General features: G+C 41.4%; 2 protein-coding genes across 5 annotated transcripts in view; one reads left to right on the top strand and one right to left on the bottom strand.

Annotated features, from left to right (window-relative positions):
- Positions 1-19,360, top strand: part of LOC146763362 (uncharacterized) — a 46,485-nt gene extending 27,125 nt beyond the window's left edge. Inside the window, exons 2-3 of one of the 2 annotated variants that reach the window (XR_014952356.1) lie at positions 632-4,044; positions 4,900-19,360. Coding sequence is in view for 1 of the 2 variants with exons in the window: in XM_085570364.1 (XP_085426490.1) it covers positions 632-2,423 (1,792 nt within the window). In the remaining variant the exon portion in view is untranslated. Of the gene's footprint in view, positions 1-631 lie in introns of both variants that reach the window. The other variant, XM_085570364.1, reaches the window with a different exon arrangement.
- Positions 8,255-25,499, bottom strand: INTS13 (integrator complex subunit 13). Of its 3 annotated transcripts, XM_085570362.1 has the most exons (18): positions 25,314-25,499; positions 24,044-24,275; positions 23,071-23,145; positions 22,172-22,374; positions 21,847-21,927; positions 20,569-20,659; positions 19,474-19,602; positions 19,300-19,323; positions 17,738-17,822; positions 15,926-16,015; positions 15,372-15,461; positions 14,221-14,399; positions 13,303-13,473; positions 12,765-12,919; positions 11,582-11,812; positions 10,547-10,686; positions 9,756-9,891; positions 8,255-8,964 (listed from the first exon to the last, which is right to left on the bottom strand). In XM_085570362.1, the coding sequence occupies exons 2-18, from the start codon at positions 24,266-24,268 to the stop codon at positions 8,925-8,927; spliced, it is 2,145 nt and encodes a 714-aa protein (XP_085426488.1). In that variant the 5' UTR covers positions 24,269-24,275; positions 25,314-25,499; the 3' UTR covers positions 8,255-8,924. The 3 variants fall into 3 exon arrangements, with proteins under 3 accessions (XP_085426488.1, XP_021394352.1, XP_085426489.1); XM_021538677.3 differs by lacking the exon at positions 19,300-19,323 and having other exon boundaries at positions 25,314-25,494; XM_085570363.1 differs by lacking the exons at positions 19,300-19,323; positions 25,314-25,499 and adding an exon at positions 24,923-25,184.
- Positions 25,500-26,651: the final 1,152 nt, after the last annotated feature.

Raw genomic sequence — 26,651 nt, 5'->3', positions numbered from 1 at the left:
GGTGCTCCCTAATGGACACAGAGTGGGTTTTTCCCTGCTGTGGAAATGAGACATCAAGGAACCAAAACCAAAACAAAACCCCACAAAATATTGAACAAGCACATGTTGTATATACAAGCAGGAGGCTTTGTTGTCCCAGAGCAACAGTGCATGACATGGATATGAAGGCTGCAAGCCCAGCAGCAGAGAGACACCGATTCTCCATTGTGCAGGTGGCATCCAGCTGCCCTGCTCCAGTTTCTAGCTCTTCTGTGAGCAGGGAGAGAGGCAGGCTCCCAGTGAGGCTCCAAATTTCTTCCACAAGACACTGTTTGTTATCACTGATTGTACTTTCTTAGTGTAAGTACCTACACTTGATGTGTAACAGACTGGGAATATCTCTGAAGTGAATTACTTCCATAATAAGGACAGTGTTTGGAAATTCAGCCCATGCTGCTGTGTTCTGCACAAGCAGTAGGAACAAACTTAGCAATCAGTGAAGTTAGTGGGATGGGAAACATTCATATATTCAAGGAGAAGGAAGTTTTGGATTAAGAGGTAAAATTTTGAGCAATGATTGACTAAATTCAAAAACTGGGAGGGGTAAGAAGAACTACTCTTAACCACTCTAATTCTGGACTTTCAATATCAGGTGTGGGAAGGAAGCTCCCATCATTTGTGCAGAAATCATTCTCTCTGCTGGAGCAGCAGCCCTGGAAGCTCGGGAGCGCCTGTCCGTGGTGTGCAGGATGGCTGAGTACCTGCACCTGGACAGCTCCGTGCTGACCCTGCTGCAGCACACAGGCCCAGCAGCCAAGGGCTCCCACGTCCTGGCTGAGGACACCAGGCACATCGACCTCGCTGCCAACAGCTACTTGGGGCTCTCCTGGCCCGTCACGTGTGGAGGCTTTGCCCTGCTCCACGAATTCATCCAGGTCCTGCAGCACAACATGGACTCACATCACCTCTCACGGCTGCTAGGGTATGAAATTGCAGGCTGGAGAATACTCAGGAGAGGGGAGTATGAAAGTAAGTATCCAAGACTACACCGCAGGCAATTAATGATCACCCCAACACCTGCATTAAAACCAACTAGAATTACCCAGAGACCAGCTGCAGGAGAGCCTTCCAGGCCTTTGTTCTTTCCTGTGCCAAGCCAGTTACTCACACCACTTGTGCTATCACTCAGAGCTACTCAGAGCTTATCAACTTTCTGTGCAGAAAGTATAACCATGGCAAGTTACAAGATGCAGAATATCCACCATGCAAGTCAAGAAAGCTTGGTCAACTTAGAAATGGACTCAGCACAGGGCATGCCAACTAACCACACAGTGTCCATTATGTTTGCAGACTCTCATTTCCCAGACCTTTCACCTTCACTGATGACTGAAACAAGACTTCTCTTCTCTGAACTGGAAGTGCTGCCTGCTAGAGTTTCTGGTACATCCTTGCTGTCAGAGCAGCCAGAGCCCCACATGCCTGAGGCAGAATCCTATTTCCTTTCCAGTAAATCAGAGATATCCACATACCAGCTCCTACAGGATGTCACTTCAGGCACAGAGCAGCTTTCCAGGTCATGGGTGATAAACACGCTTCAGGAGTGGCCTCACAGTTCAGCAGTGGCATCTTCTCCCAAGACAGAATTACACCCATTTTTGCCAGGAGCAATGTCAGTATCAGAAGTGCCAGATGACAGCAATGAGGTAAAAAGTCACTTTCCAGAGCCTGAAAAGCTTTCTGATGCATCCCTCTGTCCAGAAGCACTCCCTCCACTATTCCAAGCTTCAGTAAGGGCCACAGCTTTGCTTGGCCTCACATCTCCCATCAAGGACACATTCCCAGCTGTCACAGCAAGCAGCAGTCTGAGCCCAGTGTTCACTAATGGCTGTGAACCTCACTCTAAACCTTCTATGACTATCCCACAGCCCAGTGGCTTTTCATTTGCTGGAGGAAAAAGCACAGCTTCTTCTGTGGCCCAGAGAGAAGCACAGACCTCCTATTCCAAATTGATTTTCAGTGCTGAGGTCTCAGACAGCTTTCCTCACACATTAACCAGCACTGTCCCTGGTAAAGATGAAGAACCTCATGAGCCAAGTATGATCACTCTCTCCCACCCTGACACTACTCCAGTTCTGACTGTGCCAGAAGACTTTTCTGCCTTTCACGTGTCCAGGTTATCCAGACCAACATTCCCTCCCGCTTACAGCAGCAGCATGCTCAGAACAGAGCCACAGCCCACAAGGATTTTACCCAGTGGCACAGAGGAATTGCTTTCAGACAAACATCTGGGAACAAGTGGGATTTTGACAAGTGTCACTGAGCCTACCTTGGAGTCACACAACATCTCAGATATCAAGCCAGATGCTGTAGAAGCACCTCTGGTGACTTTATTTAATGCCACTTCTCACCTGCCCAGCAGCATACCAGGTATGTTTAAGGTTTGACATTCCCTTTGTCCTCTTTCTTGTTAGAATAGTTCTACACAGTTTCTTGTGCAAAAGCACAACGTCCCTGCATTAGGCATGTGCCAGCAGCAGTCTTCCCAATAAGAGAATGCAATTCATTTTGCTTCACTGGGAGCAGATAACAGCTCAGCTGAATGATCAGGCCCAGCTTTGACCGTCCTATCTAAGGAAAGATGAGGACCCTTAAAAAAGCTCCGAAGGAACACAAGGATGGATGGTCAGAGGTCTAGAAAACATGTCAAACTAAAATAATTAGTCTAGAAGACTTAGAAAATACATGGGTTTGTATAATATTTTGCTTAAAAGATGAAAGATGCATTCTCAGAATACCCTGGGAACTTACACAGCACTAATGACCTTCAAGTGCAGTTAAGATGATTTAAGTCAGACATTAGATAAACTTTCTCACAGTAAGGATAATAAAACATTAGAGAAGATGCTTGAAGAACATTAGGGAGGGATTTTAAGGACTGAGGAATAAATATTTATCAAAAATTACACAGAAGTACTTGAGTATCCTTTGAAGTAAAGAATTAGGCCAGACACACTTTTTAGTCTGTCTTCTCCTCCAACTGCATGAATCTGTGACTCAGGCTTAAGTGTGTACTAGGCAATAGAGATGGTTTGTTTGTAGTGCCAGTTGTGTAAATTTGTGGGATTATGCCTTACATTAACTCTGTAAAAATGTACACATGGTAGATTTTAAACAGTTACAAAGCACAGAATTCACAGCCTTGTTAATGCCCTTCAGAGCCATCTTATTTGTAAAACTTTATTAGACCTACATTAAGGCTGTACCCAAAGCCTGTACACAGTTGTCCCAGCAAGCATCATTGGGATAGAACATGTGGGGTTGTGACAGGACAGGACATGGGAAATGGCTTCAAACTGACAGAGAGCAGGTTTAAATTGGATATTAGGAAGAAATTCTTCCCTGTGAGGGTGCTGAGGCCTTGGCACAGGGTTCCCAGAGGAGCTGTGCTGCCCCTGGATCCCTGGCAGTGTCCAAGGCCAGGCTGGATGTGGCTCTGAGCAAGCTGGGATAGGGGAAGGTGTCCCTGCCCAAGGCAGGTGATGGAACTGGGTGAACTTTAAGGTCCCTTTCAACCCAGGCCATTCTGTGATTCTCTGATCTGTCAAAGCCCACAGATGGACAATATAGCTCTAACACATTACTGTTAATTAGCACTCTTCCAAGCACAGGTCATGTAGAAATATTTTTAAAAAATAATTCTTCTTCTCCAGCGATTGAAGCCACTTCCATTCCCTCCTTTTTTTAAAGGGGAGCTTGAACTCCAGCCTCCTTTCCATGGTCCTTCCTGTGCTGGCAGAAACTGGCAAAGGTCCTCAACCACATGCCATAAAAGCTTTCAAACTGTATTCCCAGCCCTGATAAGATTCCTTTTACGTAGATGTAAATGGTCTTTCACCTTGAACTGTAATGATCTCACTTTCATAGAGGTGGGTGAGACACTGCTGCCATCACACCTGGATCCAAGCACCCAGCTGTTTCCCTCATCTGAAAGACTACAGTTTTCAGAAAGTGCATGGATTCTTCCTTCATTTTCTGCTTCACCAGAGCTGCAGACTGCAACCCAAGGTAAAAACAAGTTTACTTTTCTGTTCTTGCTTCTGAACACAGGTGCCATCAACTTTTTCATCCACTCTGCAAGGTATCTCTGGTTTCTATGCAGTCCTCAGACTATCACAGTCAAAATGTTTGTGTCCTGAATTCATCCCTCCCTAATATTTACATTAGTTAATATATAAGGAGAGGATAATATGGCATGATTTTACTAGTCCTCACTATAAAGTGTAGAAAGCACAAGTACACAAGATCCAGAAATGTTAGGAAGAGAGGACCATTTTTGTCACAAGCTGCAGGAACTCCGTGTTGTGATCCTTCATTCCTTGAGCCTAGCAGCACACTTCACCTGACAGTCACAGAGAGATTTCCTTTCAAATTTGTCCCCACACTTTATCATCTTCCAGCTTACCTGGTATCTGCTCCCAAATTCTTTGGAACTCTTCAAAGCAGGCAGACATGCAATCCCATCCCAGGCATCCATGCTCTCATTAAATCCCCCCCAACCCAAAAAAATACATGATTAATGTTGGAAATAGAAGATGAAACCATGTTGTGGTATTAGATATAGATATATGATTAGATTAGATATAATTGTTTGGGAAGGGGCTATACAAGGCCTGACTAATATTTTGGACTTGACAAAACAATGTTGAGGATCTTTACAGCTCTTTAAATAAACAGATACCTAAATATGCTTAACAAATGAGGTTAAGATGTGATCAAGGACAAGACTTCAGTATTTAAAGTTTCAGTTTCAGCACACTCCACAATCCTAAGACTGACAAGATTTCTTTGCCATCACTCACCAAGAGATAGCAATTTTTTCCTTCTAATTCTTTCCCTCCCTTTTCTCCCTCCTCTCTAAAGGGCAAGCAAACACTTCCCCAAAGGTTGTTCATTCCATTAAATTTCTAACAGCAACCATCGGATGCCTGTTCTTTTTCCCTATACCTGCCAACACTTTTTATGACAAGGAAGATGGCAACTCTACTCAGTTATCCCTACAAATCCTCCCAGCTGATGGCTCTCCGTGGGGATCTGAGAGCTGGCTGCAGTTTAACACCTCCCAGCAGGCCATGCATGGTTATCCCCTAGAGATGGACTTCCAGCATTCCCCACAGGAGTTTGTGCTGTCTGCCACAGATTCCAGCGGTCTGACAGCCTGGCAATCCTTCACCATTGAGCTCCTGAAGCCACCCCAGCCACCCTGCCACCTTTTCACTGTGCGGACCAAGAACAGCTACTCCTCTTTCCTGAGGGAGAGGAAAAGGGTGGGTTTGTTCCTGGAGAAGCTCTCCTTCTTCCTGAACTCCAGCAGCCCCAAGGACATGGTGCTGATAGCTCTCCAGCCTGGCTCCACACTCATCTCCTGGTACAACAGCTCGCTGTGTGCAAGCGCCAACTCATCTTCCAGCTGGTGCGGGAAAGACGAAACCCAGCAGGCACTGGAGAAACTGAGAGTGCCAGCTGGGTCTGTGAGCCCCCAGTTCATCCAAGCAATGCTGCCAGAGTACAGAATCGACGTGACCTTCAGCATTTCCTACAGTGAGGACTGCCCAGCCAGCACCAAGCCACTCCCCGGGCCTTGCAGCAGCTCCAGGCCGACGCTCCAAGCCAAGAACGACTCCACGGTGAGGAGGGGCCCTCGTGCCCTGCTGAGCAGTGTTTGTGCCACTGCTGGTGTGGTGCTGGCAGTAGTGGTCTGCTGGCTTTGCAGATGTCCCAGGAGGATTCCTGGAGCACAGCCTGTGATGCTTCAGACAAACTCCCAGCTAAGCCATGCTGATGTGGAACTGGATGCCCTGAGACCTCGCAAAGTCCCTGTACACGAGTGCAGGGCTCCACTTGCACCTCCGTTATGGACCCCACCTTCAGGACCACTTCCCTTCCATGGGCAGTGTCCCAGGCAGATCCCTCACACCACACCACCCTTCCAGCCACCAAAATACCGACTCCCTCCCCACTATCCAGCAGCTCCGACCACCCACCATGGCAACATCCAGAGGCTTAAGTTTTAAAAACTTTTAAATGGTAATAACAATAAATCTACAAAAAGACAAATTGAATTACAAGGTGCTATCCTGAACACCCAGAAAAAAACAACATAAACAGGCAGTTAATGATTTTCACCATGTTTCAATTTAGGATAGAACATATTTGACCCACACCTGACAAAGAGGCAGTGGCCAAAGCAGAACCCAAGCGAAGCAGGCAAAGGGATCTCCTGATAAAGGGGTAGAATTACAACCCTGTAAAAGTCAGGCCAAGAAAATACACATCAAGCTGATGCTGCCAGGAATGAGGGGTCACAGTCAGTGCTGGGCAAATCTCACTTCATTATGTCTCCCTGACTCATAAATACACATTTTACACAGAGGAGACAGAACTGTCACAGAAGGATCACCACAAAACATACTGGTTCCATTGAAATTCAGAGGTGCTACAACCCTGGAGTCTAGCCATCTTAGAATTTTAAAATTTTTTTAAATGCCTGACATTGTCTCTGTCCTTTCAATCTTTCAAAACTTTTTAAAGTGTCTCTATAAATACATCATATGTAGCATTTCTAAAGGCAATAGTAGCTACTAAATAGTAGTAGCTACTAATAGTAGCTACTAAACTCCTCCTGTTAGGTAATTTGGTGCAATGTACCTTTAAAGATACATTTTATAGTTCCAGGCTTGCCTTCTTTACAGTAGAACTGTCTCTTGTCTGCTTCCACCTGGGACAGTTCTAGCAGAGAACTGAAGTTCTGCAAAGGACTCATAAGGACTTTTTAAACATTTTGAAATCCTTCCAGTTTAATAGATTATGATGTACAAAATACAATCCCATAATTTATGAACAGCATTTTGCAATCACATAATTACAGATTAAGCTACTTAATCCACAACTTCAAATTTTAATCTGGAAACTCTTTTTAGAACTGCCAAAACTTTCCCTAAACCTGAAGGCAGTGTGTGAAATAGGAGCAAAGCAGCACCAGTGCCACTATGCAGGGCAGGAGAGGAATATGGAATGCCCATTCCAGAACTGCCAAGATCAGCCCTTGCAGTCTCTTGAGTCCCTGTGAGACTCTTCAAGTACAAGAAATACAGATCCACAGTCACCAAGCCCTGCTCATTTAATCACAACCAGTCTGACCTGGCAGATGCTCCAAATGTGGAGAATGGAGTTAGTAAACAAGCTAAAGAAATAAGTATTTTAATAGCAGGTGCTATCAAATTTCTCTTCTGCTAATGAACTATTTCATTCCTGTGCATGTTTCCAAGGAGTGCAGCTGAATATTAATGGCACATGAGAAGATGCAACACACAATTCCCAAGGCACAGGATGAGCTTTTCAGCTCTAGCTCTCCAGCCTAGCAAATTGCAGAGCTAACATTTACATGTTCCGCACTTCAACATTCTTCTAGAAACGAGAGAAACATTCAGAGCAATAAGCAGTAAAAATCTCATTAAAATAACCCAAAAAGTTATGAGAAGCAATAATTTTGGGGAAGTTTTCTCCATCAGAACATTTGAGCTAGGGTATCAAGAGATGTGGTGATGCAGGACACTGTTTTCAATGAAGTAGTAAAGATAAAAGCAGTAAGTCTTCACACTAGGATCTCCAAGAGTTACAAGTTGCTACAATTTTACAGTACAATAGAAAATATTACCATGCAATATTTAATCACTCTGTAAAAATGGTTCTAAAATCATTTAACAGAAAATACACCTGCAGAGTGGCTGAATAATCACCTTGAAATGATTCATAGTACTTCAGCAAAGCTGAAAAAAGGATTCAGTCACAAATATTCAGTGAAGAATATTGGTGTTCAGATCTATACATCAAAAACTATGGTAAGTTGCAGGTGAATATGAAAATACTGTTTTAGTTTTAGAAAATGTTAAAGATGTGTCTCAAACCAACTGTAAGATACCCAATCTGTGAGCCCTTCAGTTGCTTACAGAAGCCAGATGCAGACCAGAGGAAGGCTGACACATTTGGAAAGCTCAGGAATTCCTCTTTCCTTAGCCCACGTGGAAGACAATCCAAAATCTGACAAGGGATAAAATCAGACATTGGCTGAGTTTTCCCAGTTGAGAATTCTACTCCCCAGTGAAAAAAGCTGTACTCAAACTGAAGACAGATCACCTACTTTTCATTCACAGCCATTCAAACTCAGTCTCAGACATACAACCACAAGTATCCTACAGAACACACTTCACCAAAAAAATTATTATTAGCAAAAAATTTTATTGTACTTTTTTTTACAAAGCCTTAACTCCAACGCAACAACCTGAAAGGCTTTGCTTTCTAAAGACCATTTCCATTCAATTTCTTAGAAGTCTTTAAACCAACAATTTTAATCTGTAAAACCCCTCGCCCTCCCACCCTCAAATGAAAACCAAGACTGGCACTCTCTCAGGTTGGTGTCTGTACTCAGTGTGTGGTCTCTTCCATAATTCTGAACTCCTGAGGAACTCTCATATAAATAAAAGGTGTTCAGCAACCAAAATTATGTTATCAGCTCATTGTAAATTACTTGACTTTTTTTCTTTTTTTTTAAGACAGTCATCACTGATTTTGAAATAGTACCCAATACTTCTGGGCAAGGACTTTAAGGTGACTAACATTTTTGATTACTTGATTTACTCCATGGCAGCAAAGGTCTTCTTCATCCTGAAGCACAACTGGAAAACGCTTCAGGACAGCTCCTATTTGCACACAGCTGGTTTAACGTGATATGCAGGTTTCATACTTCATAGCAAAAATAGGACTAGAAAAATGTAAAAACCAATCAAACCACAGCTATACAATTGTACTGAAACAGTACCAAGAGCAACTCCAGCATTAAATATTTTTGCAATTTGGCCAAGTTTTGTCCCAAAAAACAGAACTAATCCTTACTGCCGGCCTGCTTTTCCATTTTCTGTTGTTTCCATTCTGAAAGGCAAGACAACAATTGGTAAGGTTTGTTACTGGAAGAACAACCAACAGTTTAAAAAAAAAAATCAGATTTAAATGCTTTCATAGATGTTTTTTACTTCACTAACTGTCCTATCTCTCCCTACCCCAACATACACAAACTTATGTCCTCTTAATACTTATTTAAGCAGCAATCAGTACATAAATGAAAGGTTTCTGCAGAGATACATTTCAGCTGTGAAAAAACGTCAAAAAACACAAAATATTTTGTGATTCGAGAATATCCATGTGACTTGAGAATCCATTTTGAAAACTTAAGCTTTGGCCATTTTTTCCAAGGACTTAATTTTTACCCCTCTTACACTGATTGCTGTCTACCATCATCTGATTTCCTTTAGGGGAGGCTGGTTTGGTTTTCCAGTATTTTTTGTAGAACATGGACTACTGTCAACTTCATTATTGCACAGCCTAAGATTCAACCACTTTATTCCAATAATATTTCTGTATCAGCCATTCTTTTGGAAGCTAAGGCAAGCAGAAAGTCTCAGCTACTGTTTAACTCCCTGAAATCTAATAAGACTTTTGCTGCACGGACAACCCCTGAGGCTCAGGGAAGCCCAGCTCTCAGCAGTCAGTCTCGCTCAGCACAGGTGCAAACAGAAAATCAAACACTGCTGTGGTTCCACCTCAACGCTGAGAAGCAAAGGAATGTACGTAGATATTTTAATCATCAAAGGAGTATCTAATGCCGTAAACTCCACACTGACTGCTACCAAGATATGGGTAGGGATGCATTTCCTGATACAAACCCATTTTCTTCTTTCAGATGTTGATACAGCTCAGCTTTATTGTTGACAGAGTTCAACCGACCAATAAATTCCTGATGCTTCCTAGAGTTGGCAGTATTAATTCTGTTGCTCCATAAAGACAGCAAGGACATTGGCCCTAAAATTTTAAATAAAAAGAGTCTAAGTGATGAAAACTTTGAATTAACAGTACGTCATTATAACATCTTAAAGGAATTACAGACTATGGCAATACAACATGTTAAAACAACTAATATTAAACAAACTTACAGTAGGAGCTAAATAAATAGAAAATATGTGAAGTGATAATGGCAGAGGAGTTGCTGCATGTGAGATAAACTCTGCTTCAAGAGCAGAATATCACCATCAGCTCAGTCACTAACAGAAAATAATTCAAACCAAGGAAGTCAGTGAGAACTGTCCATTCTGACAACTGCACTACTTAGGCAAGTTGATTATTTATTAGCAGGAGACAGTGATTTCTGATACCTGCCCTCAAACAGCATTTCTCACATAGAGTAGGTCAAACAGCACCAGCAGGAACTCGGCCATTCCCTATCAAAGCAAAAGTCAATCAGCAGACCCACACAGTGTCTTGGTTTCTCCCTTTTTCCACAGATGTAGTGAGGTTAACATGTTTTCCAAGAATTTCTCAACATTTAGCATTTAACATGATCTTCACTGACTTAGCTTTAACTCCAAAATGATTCACCTCATTACTTTAGAAAACATAAGACTGATGCAACAACATCTACCTTTAGGATAAATAATCTGTTGCAATTGTTCTGGTTTACCTTTTGCCTTTTCAACTGTGGGCATTTCATCCATACTAATGAGAGGCTTTTTGTTGGGGGGCTCAGGAGAATCAGGGGAGTCCTTGATAACTTCAGCTTCTGCCAGTTCTTCTTTCTCCCGATCCAAAAGACCTTTTAACCTTTTTCAGAGGGAAGGAAAAGGGTGAGGAAAAACACGCTTGAGCAAAACATAATTCTTGATAGCTTTCTGTACTCCTCAAAATAATATAGGATCCATACCATAAGAAAATTTCTTTCGACCCCTTGGGAATTCTAACTAAATAATCCTCTGCATAAAGCATTACATGTAGGAAAGGTTCTTAATATACAGTTTCACTTTAGTTGTTGAGACAATTATGTCTGAATTTCAAAGGAAAAACCAAATTAAAATAAATACATGGAGAAATATGATACAATTTCCTATTATATTTTCTAGGTGAATTCAGGCCCATTCACACCAAATCACTTTTATCTCTGTCCCCATTTCTGTTCCACATGTGAAAGCAAAGTTGTAGGAATGATAAGTCACAGGAAAGCATGGAATGTCATCAGCATGGTGACAACAGGGTAGATGAAAAGGCCCTCCCATCCTAAATGATTCCAGCATGCACAGAACACATGCAAATTAAACTTATTAGCACAAGTTTTTTGGATCTCTGTAGAAAGTAGTTTCAAAGAAGGAATACAGAACAGTCTGACAGGTCCTTGCCACTTAAGACAAGCTACAATAACAACATGAATTACAGACATGAGGTAAATGGACATTAATCCTGATACTCAGCTGAAGAGAAGCGCCAAATCAAGCTGGGTTGTTGAAATCAACCTCAGCACTGCACTATCTACAGCTTAAAACAACTGCTTCTCCCACATTTTTATCCATGCTTTAGATTTCCATAAGGCAGTTTAAAATCTAATAGGTGGTGTGGGTATGACAGAATCCAACAGCAGGAACTCCTCAAGCTAAAACACCCAGCTAAATGGTCAGCAGCTAAGAACAAGTTATGCTATAGTTTGATTTCACTTTAGAAAATGTACCTCTCTGATTCCTGCCATGGCTTATCTGATTCATAGTCTTTGCCCAACTTCTCTGACTTGTCCTCTTTGTCTTCTCTCTTTCTGCCTCGTTTCTTGCGCTCCTCCTCCTCTGGGGGTTTGCTCCTGCAGGCCATGAGACACTCGAGGACTCGCTGGTGTTTGTCAGAGTTGTTGATGTGTGCTCGGACCAGGGTCTCCAGCTCGTTCCACATAATTCGGTACTGCTCATCCCTAAGGGCCAAAAAAACACCCCATCAAGGATCACCACTGAACTACTGACTGAATCAATGCACACCTTAAGAAACAAAACAGAACCCCCAAGCCAAAAATAACTCCAAAGAGATTATCTGTCCTCCTGTACTAGAGGTTTCTCCACCTGGGATTACTCCGTGCTTGAAACCACGTTAACATTCCCCAGTTCATGCCCAGAGTAAAGTTTAAATTGAAATGGATTATGTCCATTGAAATTATAATGTCCCACAAGATCTCACTGCCAAAAGGCACTTGTGAAACCTCTCAGGTGCCTGCTAACAATGCAATGTCAGAGGGTCACTCATGTACTGACAAATTAATTATTACATTTTTTGGGTTTAAAACAATAAGATAGAATTGCACCACACTACTGTCAATAACTCCCCGTCAGGTAGGCAAATCAGGAGCTGAATTTCTTTTCAATCAATTCTTAGAAATACAAGGAATACATCCCAGTGATTGAGGGATCAGAATATTCCAGGCTTATTTTAAAGAAGTAGCCCAAATTTTAAATAACTGTTCTATAAGGTTTCTAATATATCCCAATTTTAATGCACCATTCATTTGTAATATACTTAAGTTTTCCTTTTGATTAATTTCAAATTATTCCACTTTATCTGTTTGTAGCAATTATAAATTTGCATCGGTTTTTTACCTTTGCTGATAACTATCTTTGATTTCATTTTTTTTAACATATTTAAATTATTAGATAATAAAACTGCAGAGGTTTTTTCCCTAACATACAGCAGTATCAGTACTGTTATTGCCTCTAAATGATACAGGTGAGGCACTGATAGCATTTGGGATGTGCAATACAGTGTTTAATTCACTATGTATTACTTTTAGCTATAGTTTAAAAATTTGGTATGAAAACATTGTCAACAGAGTATTTCTGAAAATAGTCAAGAATCAACAGAGATGTGCATGTAACCTTTTCGGCCCCTTTCCTCTGGTACCAACTGTTGAAATTGGCAGTGGATCATTCTTCCTCTCCATGTCTACCAAATTGTATATTGTTTTTTGACAATTCAGTACATCCTCATCAGTCATTGTTTCCTTTACAATCACACTGGCTAATGGCACTACCTGCAAGACAAAACAGAAATGAACAACAAGAAAATGTGTGTGTGTGTCACAGGAGAGCAACAGGGAGAAAAAAAATTAAAGGCAATGAAACAACACACAACAAAACCCACCCTCTTATCCTCAGTTTAGCACTAGCTTAAAGTATAAGCAGATGCTTTCTTTATCCAGCAGTACTGGAGTTGTCAGGTTCAAATCACTTTATTTAAATAGCATTCCAATAATCTACTGCATTAAATACCCAGTTAGTTCAGGAAAAATAAAGCTGAAAATAAACTGATTATACAGCAAGGGATTTATCATCTCATAGAGTTGACATTTAATCAAGTGACAAGGGGAAACAATCTAGGAACAGAACAAAAATGTACAGAGCCCTGGTTACTTACAGCTTGCATATTGAAGATGGTGGTCTGAGAAATAATCATAGGCCAGTAACGAGTATGTTTCTCTAACTGATCTTTTGCACGTTCCAATGGAATTTCAAGACTTCCATCCATCTTATATCTGGGCTCTAGAAAAGGAGTTAATCGGTTTTCCCTCATAAATTCACCAAAATCCTAATGATAACCAAACAAGATACAATTAGGCATTTCTCTAACAAAGTAACTTTCAGTGAAGGGGCTAAACAGCTTAGCCTTGCTTATTACTTTGTACCATCCCACTGCCACATCTGACCCTACCAACCACAGCCCTGTCTCTAGCTCTCAGGCAAGGGGAAACACAAAACAGGGGCACGGAAATATCGAGTAAAAAACAATGTATGCATTTTGACAAGGAGGACTTCCAGATTTGCAAGATATTTAATGTATGGGAAGTTATATGTTTCCAGAAGGAACTTTTGCTTATTTACAGAAGAAATGAAGGATGTGTTGAAAAAAACACAGGATAAATAAAAGGCATGTCAGCTGATTGTCTGATATCAAGGTTCAAAGTTGTCAACTTCATCTTTCTATTTATTATACAAACCACTCATGTGCAATCTACCCTTTGACAATAAGCACAATATAGTCCTATGTGTATCCAACCCACAGAAGAAACTTGCCAAGAAAAATGTTTTTCTAGAACTAGAACAAACTTTAAACACTGCTAGCGCATTAAGGAGGCATTCCTTGACACAAAAAGTATTTCATGAAGCAGGCATAACAATCAACAAATGTAGTATTTTCTACCAAATATCTATCAAGGTATATATTACAAAGGAAGTTTGACCATGCAATCCACTCCAACATTTCCTTCCCACATCTACTGCCCTGGATCTGTTGTCATGTGAGAGAAGCAGCAGTGTAGGACAGAAAGACCCTTACTGTGATCCTGTAGTCAGTGACCCTCCCACCACAGCCTTCGCTGATTGAGGGGGGATCTTCCAGAATTGAGCGGGAGCTGCTCAACACATGCAAGAAAATCTCTCCCCCGTGGCTGCTGAGCATGTGGCTGATGACTTTTGAGCCGGACTTGCGTGGCTGTTCCAACAGCACCGAGCGACCTGGTGGAAGGGAGATCATTTTCATTCATTCATTCTTTCATTCACTGATTCCTGTGTGCTGCAATTTTAAATTTCGAGCTGCATAAATACATGTTTGTGCTCGGCCAAGAACAATCTGAACCCACCAAGGTGGTGTTTTCACACAGCTGAAAAAGGAACTGCCATCTCCTCGTTTCTTGACACAGAACAGGGTTTGTGCTCCTTAAAATTTTACAAAGTAACACCAAGAGGCCTCTCCTAGACCAACCAATCTTTTTTCCTTTGGAAAAAATAAATATTCATAAGGCATTCAAACGGCCCTGCTGCAGAAACACTCGTTAAAAGCAACTATCAATAAGTAACAAGATTACCTCCCGAGTATTACAAGCATCAGCTGATACAACTTGCTAATGGTTAAAACGGATACCGTTCTTCAGAGAGAAATAAAACTCCCTTTGTCTTATTTTCAGTAAAATACACCAATCATTAAAGGGTGCATTCTCCAAATAAGTTTCTTAATAGCAGGAGGCAAAAATCAGAAGAGTGAGCTTATCTGAGATATGCTATTAATTTTGGTTCTAACCATTTTGATTAATCAAAGGTCATTTTCACTACACAATCTCTAGAGAAAAATACAGCAAGATATAGTGTTTAATAAAACCACTGCATGTTAAGACAATCAAATGACTTCACTGAAGGAAACATTCCATTAAAAGGATGTTTGTAATGACATTTTGTTTGCAAACATACAAACCTCCATTTCAATTCTTGTTCCTTCTTTACATTTTTCCTCCCATTTTTAAGTTTCAAAACACATTTGCCTTTGAGGAGATTTAACAACTTTCTTCTCTTATTTAGAGGACATGTTAAAATAAACACAGTATTTTTACAGTACATATACATTACTGCTATACAAATCAAAATGTGCTACATGCTCCATTTATACAATTAAAAATTAAAATATTGAATAATTAGCCAAGGACACAAATTTACCATTGAGAAGAAAGTTTGTAAGGCATGAAGACGGTCTGCTATTTACATCTACTGGTGAAATTCTGTATGCTCCAGTGCAATAGTGCAGTTCTGAAAAATAAAGGAGTAGAAAAGTGGAGTGTAATTCCAGAGGCAGAAAAAAATATACACAAAATAAAAGAATGTAAGAGGAGGAGGCTAATCCACAATGAGCAGAACTAAAAAGTTTAGAAGCCTCTTAATGTGAAAGTCCTTTTACCATCTCCTCACTGAGAGGATTCCCAAGAATCCACAGCTCTGAGAATCTCATAGATTCCCAAGCTTTGTTTCCAGCAGAAACCTCAATTCTTTTATCTCCTGAATTACTTCACTGACCAGTCAGTCTGCTCTTATTTCTCTTACCTTTACTTTTGGCCTGCTGGCTCATCGAGTCATAATAAATTGCTAATAATTAATAGGGTGCATGAGCTGCATGGCCACACAAACTCCTATGTTATCTCAGACCTGCCCTTTCTCTCCCGTACTCACATTTGTACAAGTTACCAACCAGGTCTGGAAGATTCCATGTCACCTACCCACACTGTTGGTTCGAGGAGTGCACCATTTCAGTGTCACAGTTTCTTTAAATGCGCCTTCCCTGCTATTGCCACCCACGTGGTTATCACCTGCGGAGAAAGGCAGAAAGAGGGGGGATCAACCAGAGCTTTAGCACAGCAAAACAACTCTAAACTTTTAAGGTACAAAATGTAACATGAACATACACACAATGTAATCTAAATTTAAAACTCAGATACCTAACTTTTTGATTTGACAGTTAGAACTAAACATATGTGGAACTTTCTATCTGTTAACAGGCAATTTTTTCCTGCTAAAATGCTCAGGACTTTAAGAAAATATCTTTTTTCCAGAATTTTCCACACAGAAATCTCAAATGTCAGAGCTGGCTGTTGCTTGTACATATCATATTCCCAACGTCAATTAAATCAATGTAAAGTACATTTGACAAGTTTAGTTTTTTGAGGAAAGAAGTATTTGGTCTCATCATCCAGTCTCTTTGCTATGTCAGATTCAGCCTGAATTCTCTCAATGTGTTCTACTGACCACAGATGCTTTATTATTAAAATATTATTAAAAATATTATTAAAATATTAACATACAAGAAACACTTTATTATTAAAATTAACTGCAACAATTTTAGAAATTATCTCTCAGAATACCTAAAGACCAAACTTATTTAACATGAAAACTCCTTGGCAACATTTCAGATAAGTAAGACCACTGGAACTGAATTCCTGCTTTCCTAGCATCAGAGGTATTACAGCTGAAATCCATATTTAGAAACAAATGAAAGAACCCAAAATTCACAGGACTTAAGAAGACACTTTTTCCTCTCAAAGTCCTGATGGGAAAAATGTGAAGAGGAAATGTAGTCAGAGTCTGCTTTTGTGTTTTCCTAGGAGACCTAATCCCTTGACCCAACAGGTTTTATGAAACTGCTTCTGAGTCCTGGCAATAAATCTTTAAGATTTCAACATCATAACACCAGTTCAGGTGAGGCTGAGGTCATTACTGTGACACCCTATGCTCTTCAATCTTTCATCATCCACTCCCCTAAAATTTGGAGCACAGCACTTGCAGATGACATTTACCTCCTCGTCTTCACAGTAGTGGGAAAAAAGCACAAACTCCCCAAAATGGCTGCTTATGGATCATATGACATTTAATTCAACCAATACAGAAGCTGTAAGCTGATTTTTAACAGAGTTTTACATCAGGAAGTTTCCTCAACAAAATAGTTCTGAAAAAAGCTAAGTGTTGTGCTTTTTTAACTTCAGTTGAGCTGTTAAAAATTCAACTCAGAAGAATATTAGGTAGCAATTCCAAATTTACAAAAAAAAAAAAGATAGTAGGTATTTCAAATACAACAAAAAAGCTCAACAGCCAAACAAGTCTTGTTTTTTCCAAAGCAATTATCGTCATAAACAGGCCTGTGGGATGTAAGTGATGCCAATTATTATTACTTAACGAAGTTCAATTGTGCAAGGCAAAACTTTGAGGGACTTCATTTTGTAAAATCTCCCTGCATATCTGGTCTCACCTACCTTTTATACGTCAGTAATAAACTGACATGCCCCATAAATTTCACAGCAAGATCCTGAACATAAGTGAATTTGGCCTGCTTCCTCAATGCTGTATTAAAATGTGTCAATAATGAGTAAAACTCCAATGCCCACATTAAAATGAAGTTTCCTGGATTGCAAGGAATAACTGAAATATTTGCTGCTTGAGTCTGAAATTTACGTGGATTTGAAGCTCCCTATCTTTCTTTGTGAATACTCCCAAAGAGGCTGATCAAAAGCCTCCTTCAGAGGGCCATTTCTACTTACCATTCTTTAAAAAATCCACGTGTGCCTCTTTGTGATGCAGCAGTTCCACATCATAGTTGGCTGATGTGTTAGCATGTTGTTCTTCCTTCAAAAGATAAAGGCAGAGATAAATAGAATTACTTTAGCTAGAGGCCACCATTTTCATAAATGAATGATTCTGTATTTGTCTTTCAGTCCAGAAGAAAACAAAAAGTCTCCAAGTGCCTCAGACAACAACAGGATTGCAATGATGAGGAAACTTTGCTCTCTGAGCAGTTTAAAGATGCAGCCAACTGCTTTCCCTCTTTTTTTTTTTTTTTAACCCTATTCTTCTTTATACAAGCTTCATGTCAAGAGTGCAGAGCATCACATACAGGTAAAAACTAGGCTTGACTACTTCACTAAATGAGTGGAGTTAAGGAAGCCTACAAAATGTTAACATAATCACCAGCAGTTACAACTTACTGAGCATCAACAAAGGCTCACTCTGCAGGGTAGAGTGACAATTACTTTTCAAAACCAAAAATCCAGAATCCAAACCAAAACCCACACTTTAAACGTATTATTTCTTAAGCTTATCATAAGAAGTGCACTTGCAGCTCTAAGTTTTTTACTAAAAAAGTGCATTTCTGTAAAGAGGACACTGCATCTTCAAACAGCTGCAGAGGATCAGCAAAAACAGAACAGTAACTCTGCTAATTTTCTCCAAGTTTAAAAAGAAAAACAATTAAAAAAAAGAAAAAAACCACAGAGAGCCCAACACAGTCTATTACTATAAGGACAAAGGCAGAAGGAAGAGGCACACCAGCAGCACACAGGTCAGAGAGTTACAAACAAGGTATTTGCAAACTGAAGTCACATTTATGCCATGACCCAAGTCAAACTCTCATAAAAACTGTGAAAATTATTTTGATATCATGTTTTAACTTATAAAATCCACACAATATTGCTAGTTTTCAAATATGCAATGATTGACTGTGTTACAACTAAATGAATTTTTTAAATCATGAAGATTACCTGCCCATGGCTCTTTTTCTGTTTGAATAGTGACACTTCTGTCTCAATTGTCTCTTGCTGTCTGATCACAAAATTACTGTCTCCTTAACACCTGACATTCTAAACTGCACTAACTTCCCTCCAAGTAGCAAAAAAATTTAAAAATATGGACATAACTTCCAACACAAGATGCTTAATTGTTTATCTTCCTTAACTAGGTGTATCCTGTTCCCATTTCATGTTTATGGATTTTCAGAGTAGAAAACCCACTGGAAAACCCTTGGTAAAAAAGCAGCTTTGTTACAAACACCTTTATGTTGGGTGGGCATGATAATGAAACAGAGGAAAAAGAGACTCACTATGCCACTATAATGCACAAGGGTCAAGAATATCTAAACACAACTAGAAAAAGACAAAAGAATCACAGACAAATTGATCTGAGGTAAACAAGACTGTATTTATATAACGTAATACAAACAGAACTGAAATAACATTTGTATTGCTACATCAAAAATTGAGATTTGGCAATACAATATTTTGTTCTGTGATCCTTCTTTATTTTTTTCCCCTACTTCATTTTTACTAACCTGATCACAGACATTGAATGTGGGCTAATAAAAGAAAAAAAAAAAAAAACAAAACAGAAAATATGATATGGAGAGAAAAACAATGTAAAAATTCAATTAAAATAAACATCAAAAGCTTTCAAACAAATTTAGAAGTGATGCAGCTAGTTAACACAGAATTGTAGACAGTATTACCTTCATAGGGATGTTAGTTATTGTGGTAGAAGCCAGATCAAAGTGTTGCTGTACTAAAAGATTCAGTTTTGTAGCCAGGTGCCTCCCTGCACGGACACTGTGCACTTCACTGGTTAGAACAGGAGAGAGCTGAAATAAATTGATACATGGAATTCATAATTTAGGTTGTGATATCATTCAACAGTACAGTCTGTTCAACTCTCAGATAAGCATTTATACTCCTAAAACTACCACTCAAAAACCCACACCAGAGGAAACTATCAAGCAAGAAGCAAAAACTATTTTCATTCTGAATTTTGAGCTTATGCCAAGTGCTATAGATACAGTTCTTAAAAGCAGTAAAAATAACTTAGAAGTGTGCTAAAAAAATTGAATCACTAATTGTTAATAGGAAAAATTAGTATCACAACATGGGGAATAAATCTTAACACTAGTTCTGGGCCTAGTTTTATATTCTTTTACCAGCTGAGTAACAGTAGCAAAGTAATTTCTACATGTCTACCTGTAAGTGCATCATACATACACAAAGCAAATAAACACAAGATAGAAGATGTATTTGATTTTTCCCTAGCCAACAAGAACACTGGACTGGGGCTTAAAAACAAAACAAAATAAATTTTAAAAAAACACACTCAATAAAAACTACAACAACAATCCCCAAAAACCCCAAAACAAGAACCCCAAACAAAAACAACAAGAAAAAATACCAAGACCCAAACCCAGCGGCTGCCTTAAAGAGGGAAGTAGTCAATTCCTTATCTTCCATTCACAATTTTTAGCACAACTACAGCAGTTTTGTAAAAATTAATCACAGGAAGGTAGCCCCACACAGTCCTTTTTATATATTAACTACCACACAGCACTACATGCTTTTCATGTTAAGTCATTTTTCTGGGGTCTTTTCTTACAGACAACACATTAATGCAGAGCAGACTGCTGAACAGCAGAATGTATTACAGATTTTTTTAGTGTACTTGGTTTCAAACAACCACCACATGTGCTTATGCTACTAAAGAACTGAGAATAATTTCCACTATTTTCAGTCTGAGATGGTTCCTAATCCTGGGATAATTGTTTTCATTTTAAGCTACTCACCTCTTTTTTAGGACGATCAGAAACAAGGCTGTCTTCACCAACTGGGTACGTGTGGATTAACACCAGTTCACATTTCTGAATCTGCATTAGACTTAAAAATAAAATCATTTTGCTTAGTCTGCCACACTGTAGGCTATCTCCTTAAATTAAACTAATTCTGATATCTAGAACACAGAATGACAATATATATTAGCAACGTTGTTTCTGAAAGTGTGCTGCGGAAACTAGGTTACAGGTATGATTTTCAAAAGCACAGACTTCAAACAAAGTAAGTTATCAGAATAAAAATAAAAGCCTAATACTTCTTGCTCCTCAGATGTTATAGCGCTGTGCTTCTTTTTTGGACACGTCAATGGAGTTAAGTCCTTAACTGGTGCAATCTGTTCAGCTTTATCCAGCTGCATGTTGACACTACAGAGGATCTGTGTCTCTATGTGCAGGTATAAATGAGAGGATTCCAGGAACATAACTACCAAACAGCAGAGAGAGATGGGACATGTCATGGGATATATGCTGATATCCTAATGTGGCTGGAAGTTTGTAGTGATACAGACATTGCACCACATCTCTACCTACGGGAATGAGACATCCCTGTCTTTACAGTGGATTTAACACCTAATTCCTTGGGCAGGATCCTCTATACATCCATGAAACTGCAACTGCAGCAGGAAAAAATAGGAGATTGATGCTTCTGCTATTGAAGCAACTGAGGAGCAACCAGGAATAGGATCTCAACCTACAACAATTTTACAAGACAACACAGTGCTGTAGACAAACACTTCAGAGTTTAATTAGACAAAACATATGGTGGAAAAAGACTTATGAGAGCAGATGTACTCTGTATTTCAAGATTCCTTTATCTCAAGGGAAGTTCCAGGCAATACAGCAATTTAGAATCTAAAACTAGTTTCAAAGAAATTAGCTGTTTTAGTCAAAGGCAGATGTACATGAAAGCAACACAGTATTATCGAGAAAAACTGCTCCAGATGAATTAGAGACTAAAAACAAAATGTGAAACAAGGCAGAGTTATGTATCTCTGTTTATCTCTGTATCTCTGTTCTATTCTGGAGCAGATGTAGAAGGTAACAACCTAAAGAAATCCTGTCCTATGAAGGATGAAACCAGAAAGACAATGATCATATACCAGCTCTAAGCTAACAATATCATGATTTACCACCTTCTACTTCACATTCCTTCAAATAGTCCATCAGAGTTTTGTGACAGAAATACATCCATACTTCCTAGAGGATACAAGAAACTCTAAAAAGCATACTCACTGGTCAGAGGTAGCTGCAAGCTTGTTGTGCTCATGAATGGCCTCCTGAACACAATCCTCCAGCATCCGAACATGGCTGTCACTACAAAGAAATAGCAGATTTCTTTTAAGGCTGCACCACCAATCCTCCTGTTCAAAGCCCCTGAATATTCTTCTACTTAAAGCAGGAAATCTTTTGGCTTTTTACAGTCAGAACCCCATGAACAAAAACCTTTGTTAAGGTGAGAAGTGCTTAAGGATCCTCTAAGAAAGATCTGTGCAAAGAAGCTGCCTGCAGGCCGCGTGAGCCTGTGTAGAACCGGGGTGAAGGAGCACGGGTGCCGCACCTCTTGGCGTTGGTGATGCAGATGATCCTGCCCCTGTTGCCCACGCGCTCGGCGTTCTCCATCAGCGTGGTGCGGGCCTCGTGCTGGTACTCGGTGATCTTGCAGAGCGCCTCGACGGCGGCCACCAGCCCGTGCAGGATGCTGCAGCACTCGGGGTCTGCCCGCGGGTTCGGCGGCCCCACGGCCGCCAGCGCTGCCATCAGCTGAGCAAACACAGAGCTGTCAGAACAGCCACGGGCCTCCTGCCTCCCAAACCACCCCCAGGAGTCAGCCCTGACACCTTCCAAATCAACAGCAAATGGAACAACTAACGAGCATTTGGCCCTCAATTATCCTTTGCAATTCAATTTATTCATCGGGATAAATAGGCTCGTTTATTACAGAAAAATACCTGACCATAATAACAACTTATATCCAACACCCAAAAGATATGCTAATCTGGTCAGTTGCCTCCTGCTTTTATTTTCTGAGAATTTGGAAATGCACTTCTTCCTCAAAGTAAATTTTTCAGAGGATGAGCCCTTTTGGGATTAAACAACATGGCCATAAAGAGAATATTAACAATTAATGTATTTAGCACAAGTTATTTGCCTCTCATGCAAATATTTTAAGAATTTAAACTCAAGAAGCAGCACCAAATTACCGAAAAAATATATAACTAATTTCTTCATTGTGTTTATTTTAAATATTTAAGTCTCTATCTAAACATACTGGATTCTTTTTAAATTTTGTCTATAGAATAATCCAGGCTCCCAGGCAGCTATTTGAAATTCTGTTATACAATAATTTCAGTCTAGATCCACCAATATTGTAATTAACCAGTTATTTCCTATCAAACACAATGTTTATTTCACAATGAAGTCTGAACTAAATAACAAAAGAACAGTTACAAATCATACCTCCTGCAAGTTCTGATCTTCTTGAGTCCAAGAATTCAACACATGAGCCCCAGAATCACTCACAATGAAATTCACCTACAAGGATCAAAAAAACACATTAAGGTAACAGCCATTCTATTGTTACTTCCCCAAATTTAAACAAACATGAATTGCATCATTTTTTTTCTGGTAATCTGGAGATAATGTGCAATGAGACAAGCCAAATTCAAACTAACAAACCCACAAAAATCACACACTCCTGCTATATTCAGTTTTCCCCTTAGTAATATAATTAACAACTTCCACTTATATTTGTACACCAGAAAAGCATTCTCTACACCAAGTAAGATTGTCAAAATATTAGTATTTTAAGAATTAGATTACATTTCCAGAACGATAGCCACAAAATAAAGTAAATTCTAATGTGTTCTTATGTGTAAACTGCACATCATTCTCCAAAGTCTGTCACAGTATATCATGGGGTAGATATCTGCCAAGATTTAACACACATCACAAAAAAATATGGTTTTCTAAGCAAGGAGCTGTGTGTGCCAGGAAGCTCTCCTCCCACTTTTCCAAACTGTTAGCTCCAGGGCAATCCTACTCTCTTCTTAAAGCCCAGAATTCCTTCAATGCTGATACCAAAACTCTTACAGAGAGCTATCATGGGAGTTTAGCAACAAAATTCAACTTAAGACAATACCTCACTGAAGCTTTTTTAAAGTCAGTTGTTTGGGAGAGCACAATAATAAAGCTCTAAGTTGCCCTAAAGCACCTCTCCATGTTTTGCACCAGCTTGTAAAGTGACATTAAGACAATGAAAGATTCTAAAATTAAAGGACTATAAAGTATATAAACAACAAATACAAATTTTAAGTGATAAATTACAATTTGATACTTTATTCTAAAAACACAAAGACATTAAGAGACTTAAACCACAAAAACGTCCCTTATTGTACTAAGCATGATATACAGCATGGCTGACAGAACCTACCAGTTTCTTGAAAGGGAAAATATCATACATTATTCTACAGTACTCCATGGATGACTCCACTGAGCAGGTCCACAGGGATTTGGAGATGGGTGCCAGAGGAATGATGCCCTGGGTTCGGTTCTTCACTAACATATCGAATTCCACGTGCTGCCTGCATGATTCTGCCATGTAGGGGCAGTGATCCACAACGAAAACAGTTTTGTGAGACTCAGAAAATATTTTCATTTTCTTCCTGAAAGAAACAGACACGGAAAACAGAAAGAATTTACACACGGTGAAAAAATAAACAAAACACATCATAAGATGGCTGTGCAAATTACACATATATCCTAGAAATATGCAAGTTTTAGAGTCCATATTTAGTAGACTACATTTTTTGTCAGAAAAAACTATTTATTCTCAGAAGGAAAAATAGAGAAAAGTGGAATTATATTGCTGAAAAGGCAACAAAAAATGCCCAGTATTACTCTCCCCACTTCTCTATTTAAAACCAACTTTAAAGAAGAATACACAAACTGCTTCCTATTTAAAGCTTATTTCCTAGAATAAGTAACATGCAAAAGAAAATTATGAAACTTTGAAGACCTTTAAGTACCACAAATGGAATTTTAAGCCGATTTTCAGTCTTGGCTTTGGTAAACACATTTTTAAACAAACAGTTGCATCTGTACTTCAACATCTCACTGACAAATATACCAAGTGTGAAATTATAAAAATCACAGTGCAGGTAGGGCTGGAAGGAACCTCCAGAGATCATCGGGTCCAACCCCCTGCCAAGGCAGGGTGACCTAGAGCAGGTGATGCCTTCACGTGGATTTGGAATGTGTCCAGAGGGGGACTCCACTCCCTCTCCAGGCAGCTGCTCCTGGGCTCCGTCACCTTTTATGTACAGAAGTTCTTCCTCATGTTGAGGTGGAACTTCCTGTGTTTTCGTTTATGGCCACTGATCTTCCTCCTCTCGCTGAGCGCTACCGAAAACGGCAATTTCTAGCGTAAAAACTTGTTTTTCTATTAACTTCTGCTCAATTACAGAATACATTAAAAAAAAAAAAAAATAAAAGCCGTAAGAGCTCATTTTAAAAACCTCGAAGCTCAAAGCAACGAGGATCACGGCAGCCAGCCGGCGGCTTGTGGAGGGGAGGGAGCGGGGCCGGCTCGGGCGCCGTGCTCGGCTGCGCTGCCGGGGCTCCCCGCGGCGCCTTCGGCGTGAGCGCCGGGCGTGCCGCGGGGCCGAGCAGCGCCGCCGGGAAGCGCCGCCAGCGCTTCTCACCTGGGCCGGCTCCTCCTGTGCTGCAGCAGCCCCGGTCCCGCTCCTCGCCGCGCCCGGCCGCGGCCGCGGCCCCGCTCCGAGGAGGAGGAGGGACGAGGCCCGCGGGGCGCCCTAGACGGGGCCAGGCGCGGGCGCCTCCGGCCGGGCGCCCTCCATGTCCCCGCGGCGCTCTGCTCCCCGTCGTCGGGCGGCTCGGCGGGGAGCGCGGGGCCCGGGTCCGGCCTGCGCGCCCGGCGCCCGCGGGGGTGGGAGAGGCGGCCGGAGCCCCCCCCGCTCCGCCCACCCCTAAGCCCGCGGGGGCCCCGCGCGGCCACGGGCGCCGCCGGCACCGCGGCTCCCCCGAGGGGAGCGCCCGGCCCCTGTCCGCACTTCCCCGGGCCACAGCGCCCGGCCGGGATCACTCGCCCGACATGCCGAGGCCGGCGCGGCCCCGCTGCCCTTCCCGCTGCCGCTGCCCACGCCGGTCCCGCCCGGGGCGGACGCCCCGCCCGTCCCCGCGCCGCCCGCACGCCTCGGGGGAGGAGCCCGAGGTCTCGCGAGAGCACGGGACGGCCTGTAGGCGGGCCCCGCCGCGACGGCCGTGTTCTCGCGAGATCTCCGGGCGTGTTATTCCAGGTTGTGTGGAAATTCCGTGTCCCGGTGCGCAGGGAGCAGCAGGCTCGCAAAAGGCTGCCCGGTCACCGAAACGTCACACCGTTTGTGCATTTTGACAAACATCAGCGTTCACGGGCTGCAAGTTACGTAATTTGTCTGTTAATGAGTACTCAAGCCTTTTTTTGGGTGCGTCTGTGGCTTCTCACCATTTGAGTACGGGGTCTGTTTTTAGGAGGGGTTTGGTGGCTGCGATCACCTGCATTAGCTTTCCCCCACTTACTGCTGACTTCAATCTTGATGGCTCAGCCACACAGCACCACTCATTTTGGGACTGTCTCTTAAAAGATGAGACAAGAATACGATCACAGAATCACACGATGCCCTGGCCTGGGAGGGACCCTATGAGCCCATCCGGGTCCACTCCCCCTGCCGCGGACACCTTCAACTCTCCCAGGCTGCTCAGAGCCCCATCCAGCCTGGCCTCGGGCACTGCCAGGGATCCAGAGGCAGCCACAGCTTCTCTGGGCACCCTCTGCCAGGGCCTCAGCGCCCTCACAGGGAAGAGTTTCTCCGCAATCTAAACCATAGTGCAACTACTTAATCTCGAGCGTCCCGCTAGAGCTACTGCTGCACAACCCCGCACAGCTCCGAGCCTCGGCTCAAAGCCCGGCTCGCACCTCTCGCGAGATCTGGAGCCGGCGGCTGCGGAGGGGCGCGCTCTCGCGAGAGCGGAGCCCGGCCGGT

The sequence above is a fragment of the Lonchura striata genome, chromosome 1A, assembly GCF_050655825.1.
Source record: "Lonchura striata isolate lonStrDom1 chromosome 1A, ASM5065582v1, whole genome shotgun sequence".
Taxonomy (NCBI): Eukaryota; Metazoa; Chordata; class Aves; order Passeriformes; family Estrildidae; genus Lonchura; species Lonchura striata.
This window is presented reverse-complemented; position numbering and strand designations above follow the sequence as displayed.

Excerpts from the sequence above, each read along its gene's own strand:
- INTS13 (XM_085570362.1), bottom strand. The coding sequence starts at position 24,268 with ATGAAAATATTTTCTGAGTCTCACAAAACTGTTTTCGTTGTGGATCAC. Across the intron at positions 17,823-19,299 it reads CATTCAATGTCTGTGATCAG|GAAGAACAACATGCTAACAC; the intron begins GTTAGTAAAAAT and ends TATCTTTTGAAG. Across the intron at positions 16,016-17,737 it reads CGTGGATTTTTTAAAGAATG|GTGATAACCACGTGGGTGGC; the intron begins GTAAGTAGAAAT and ends CTTTCTCCGCAG.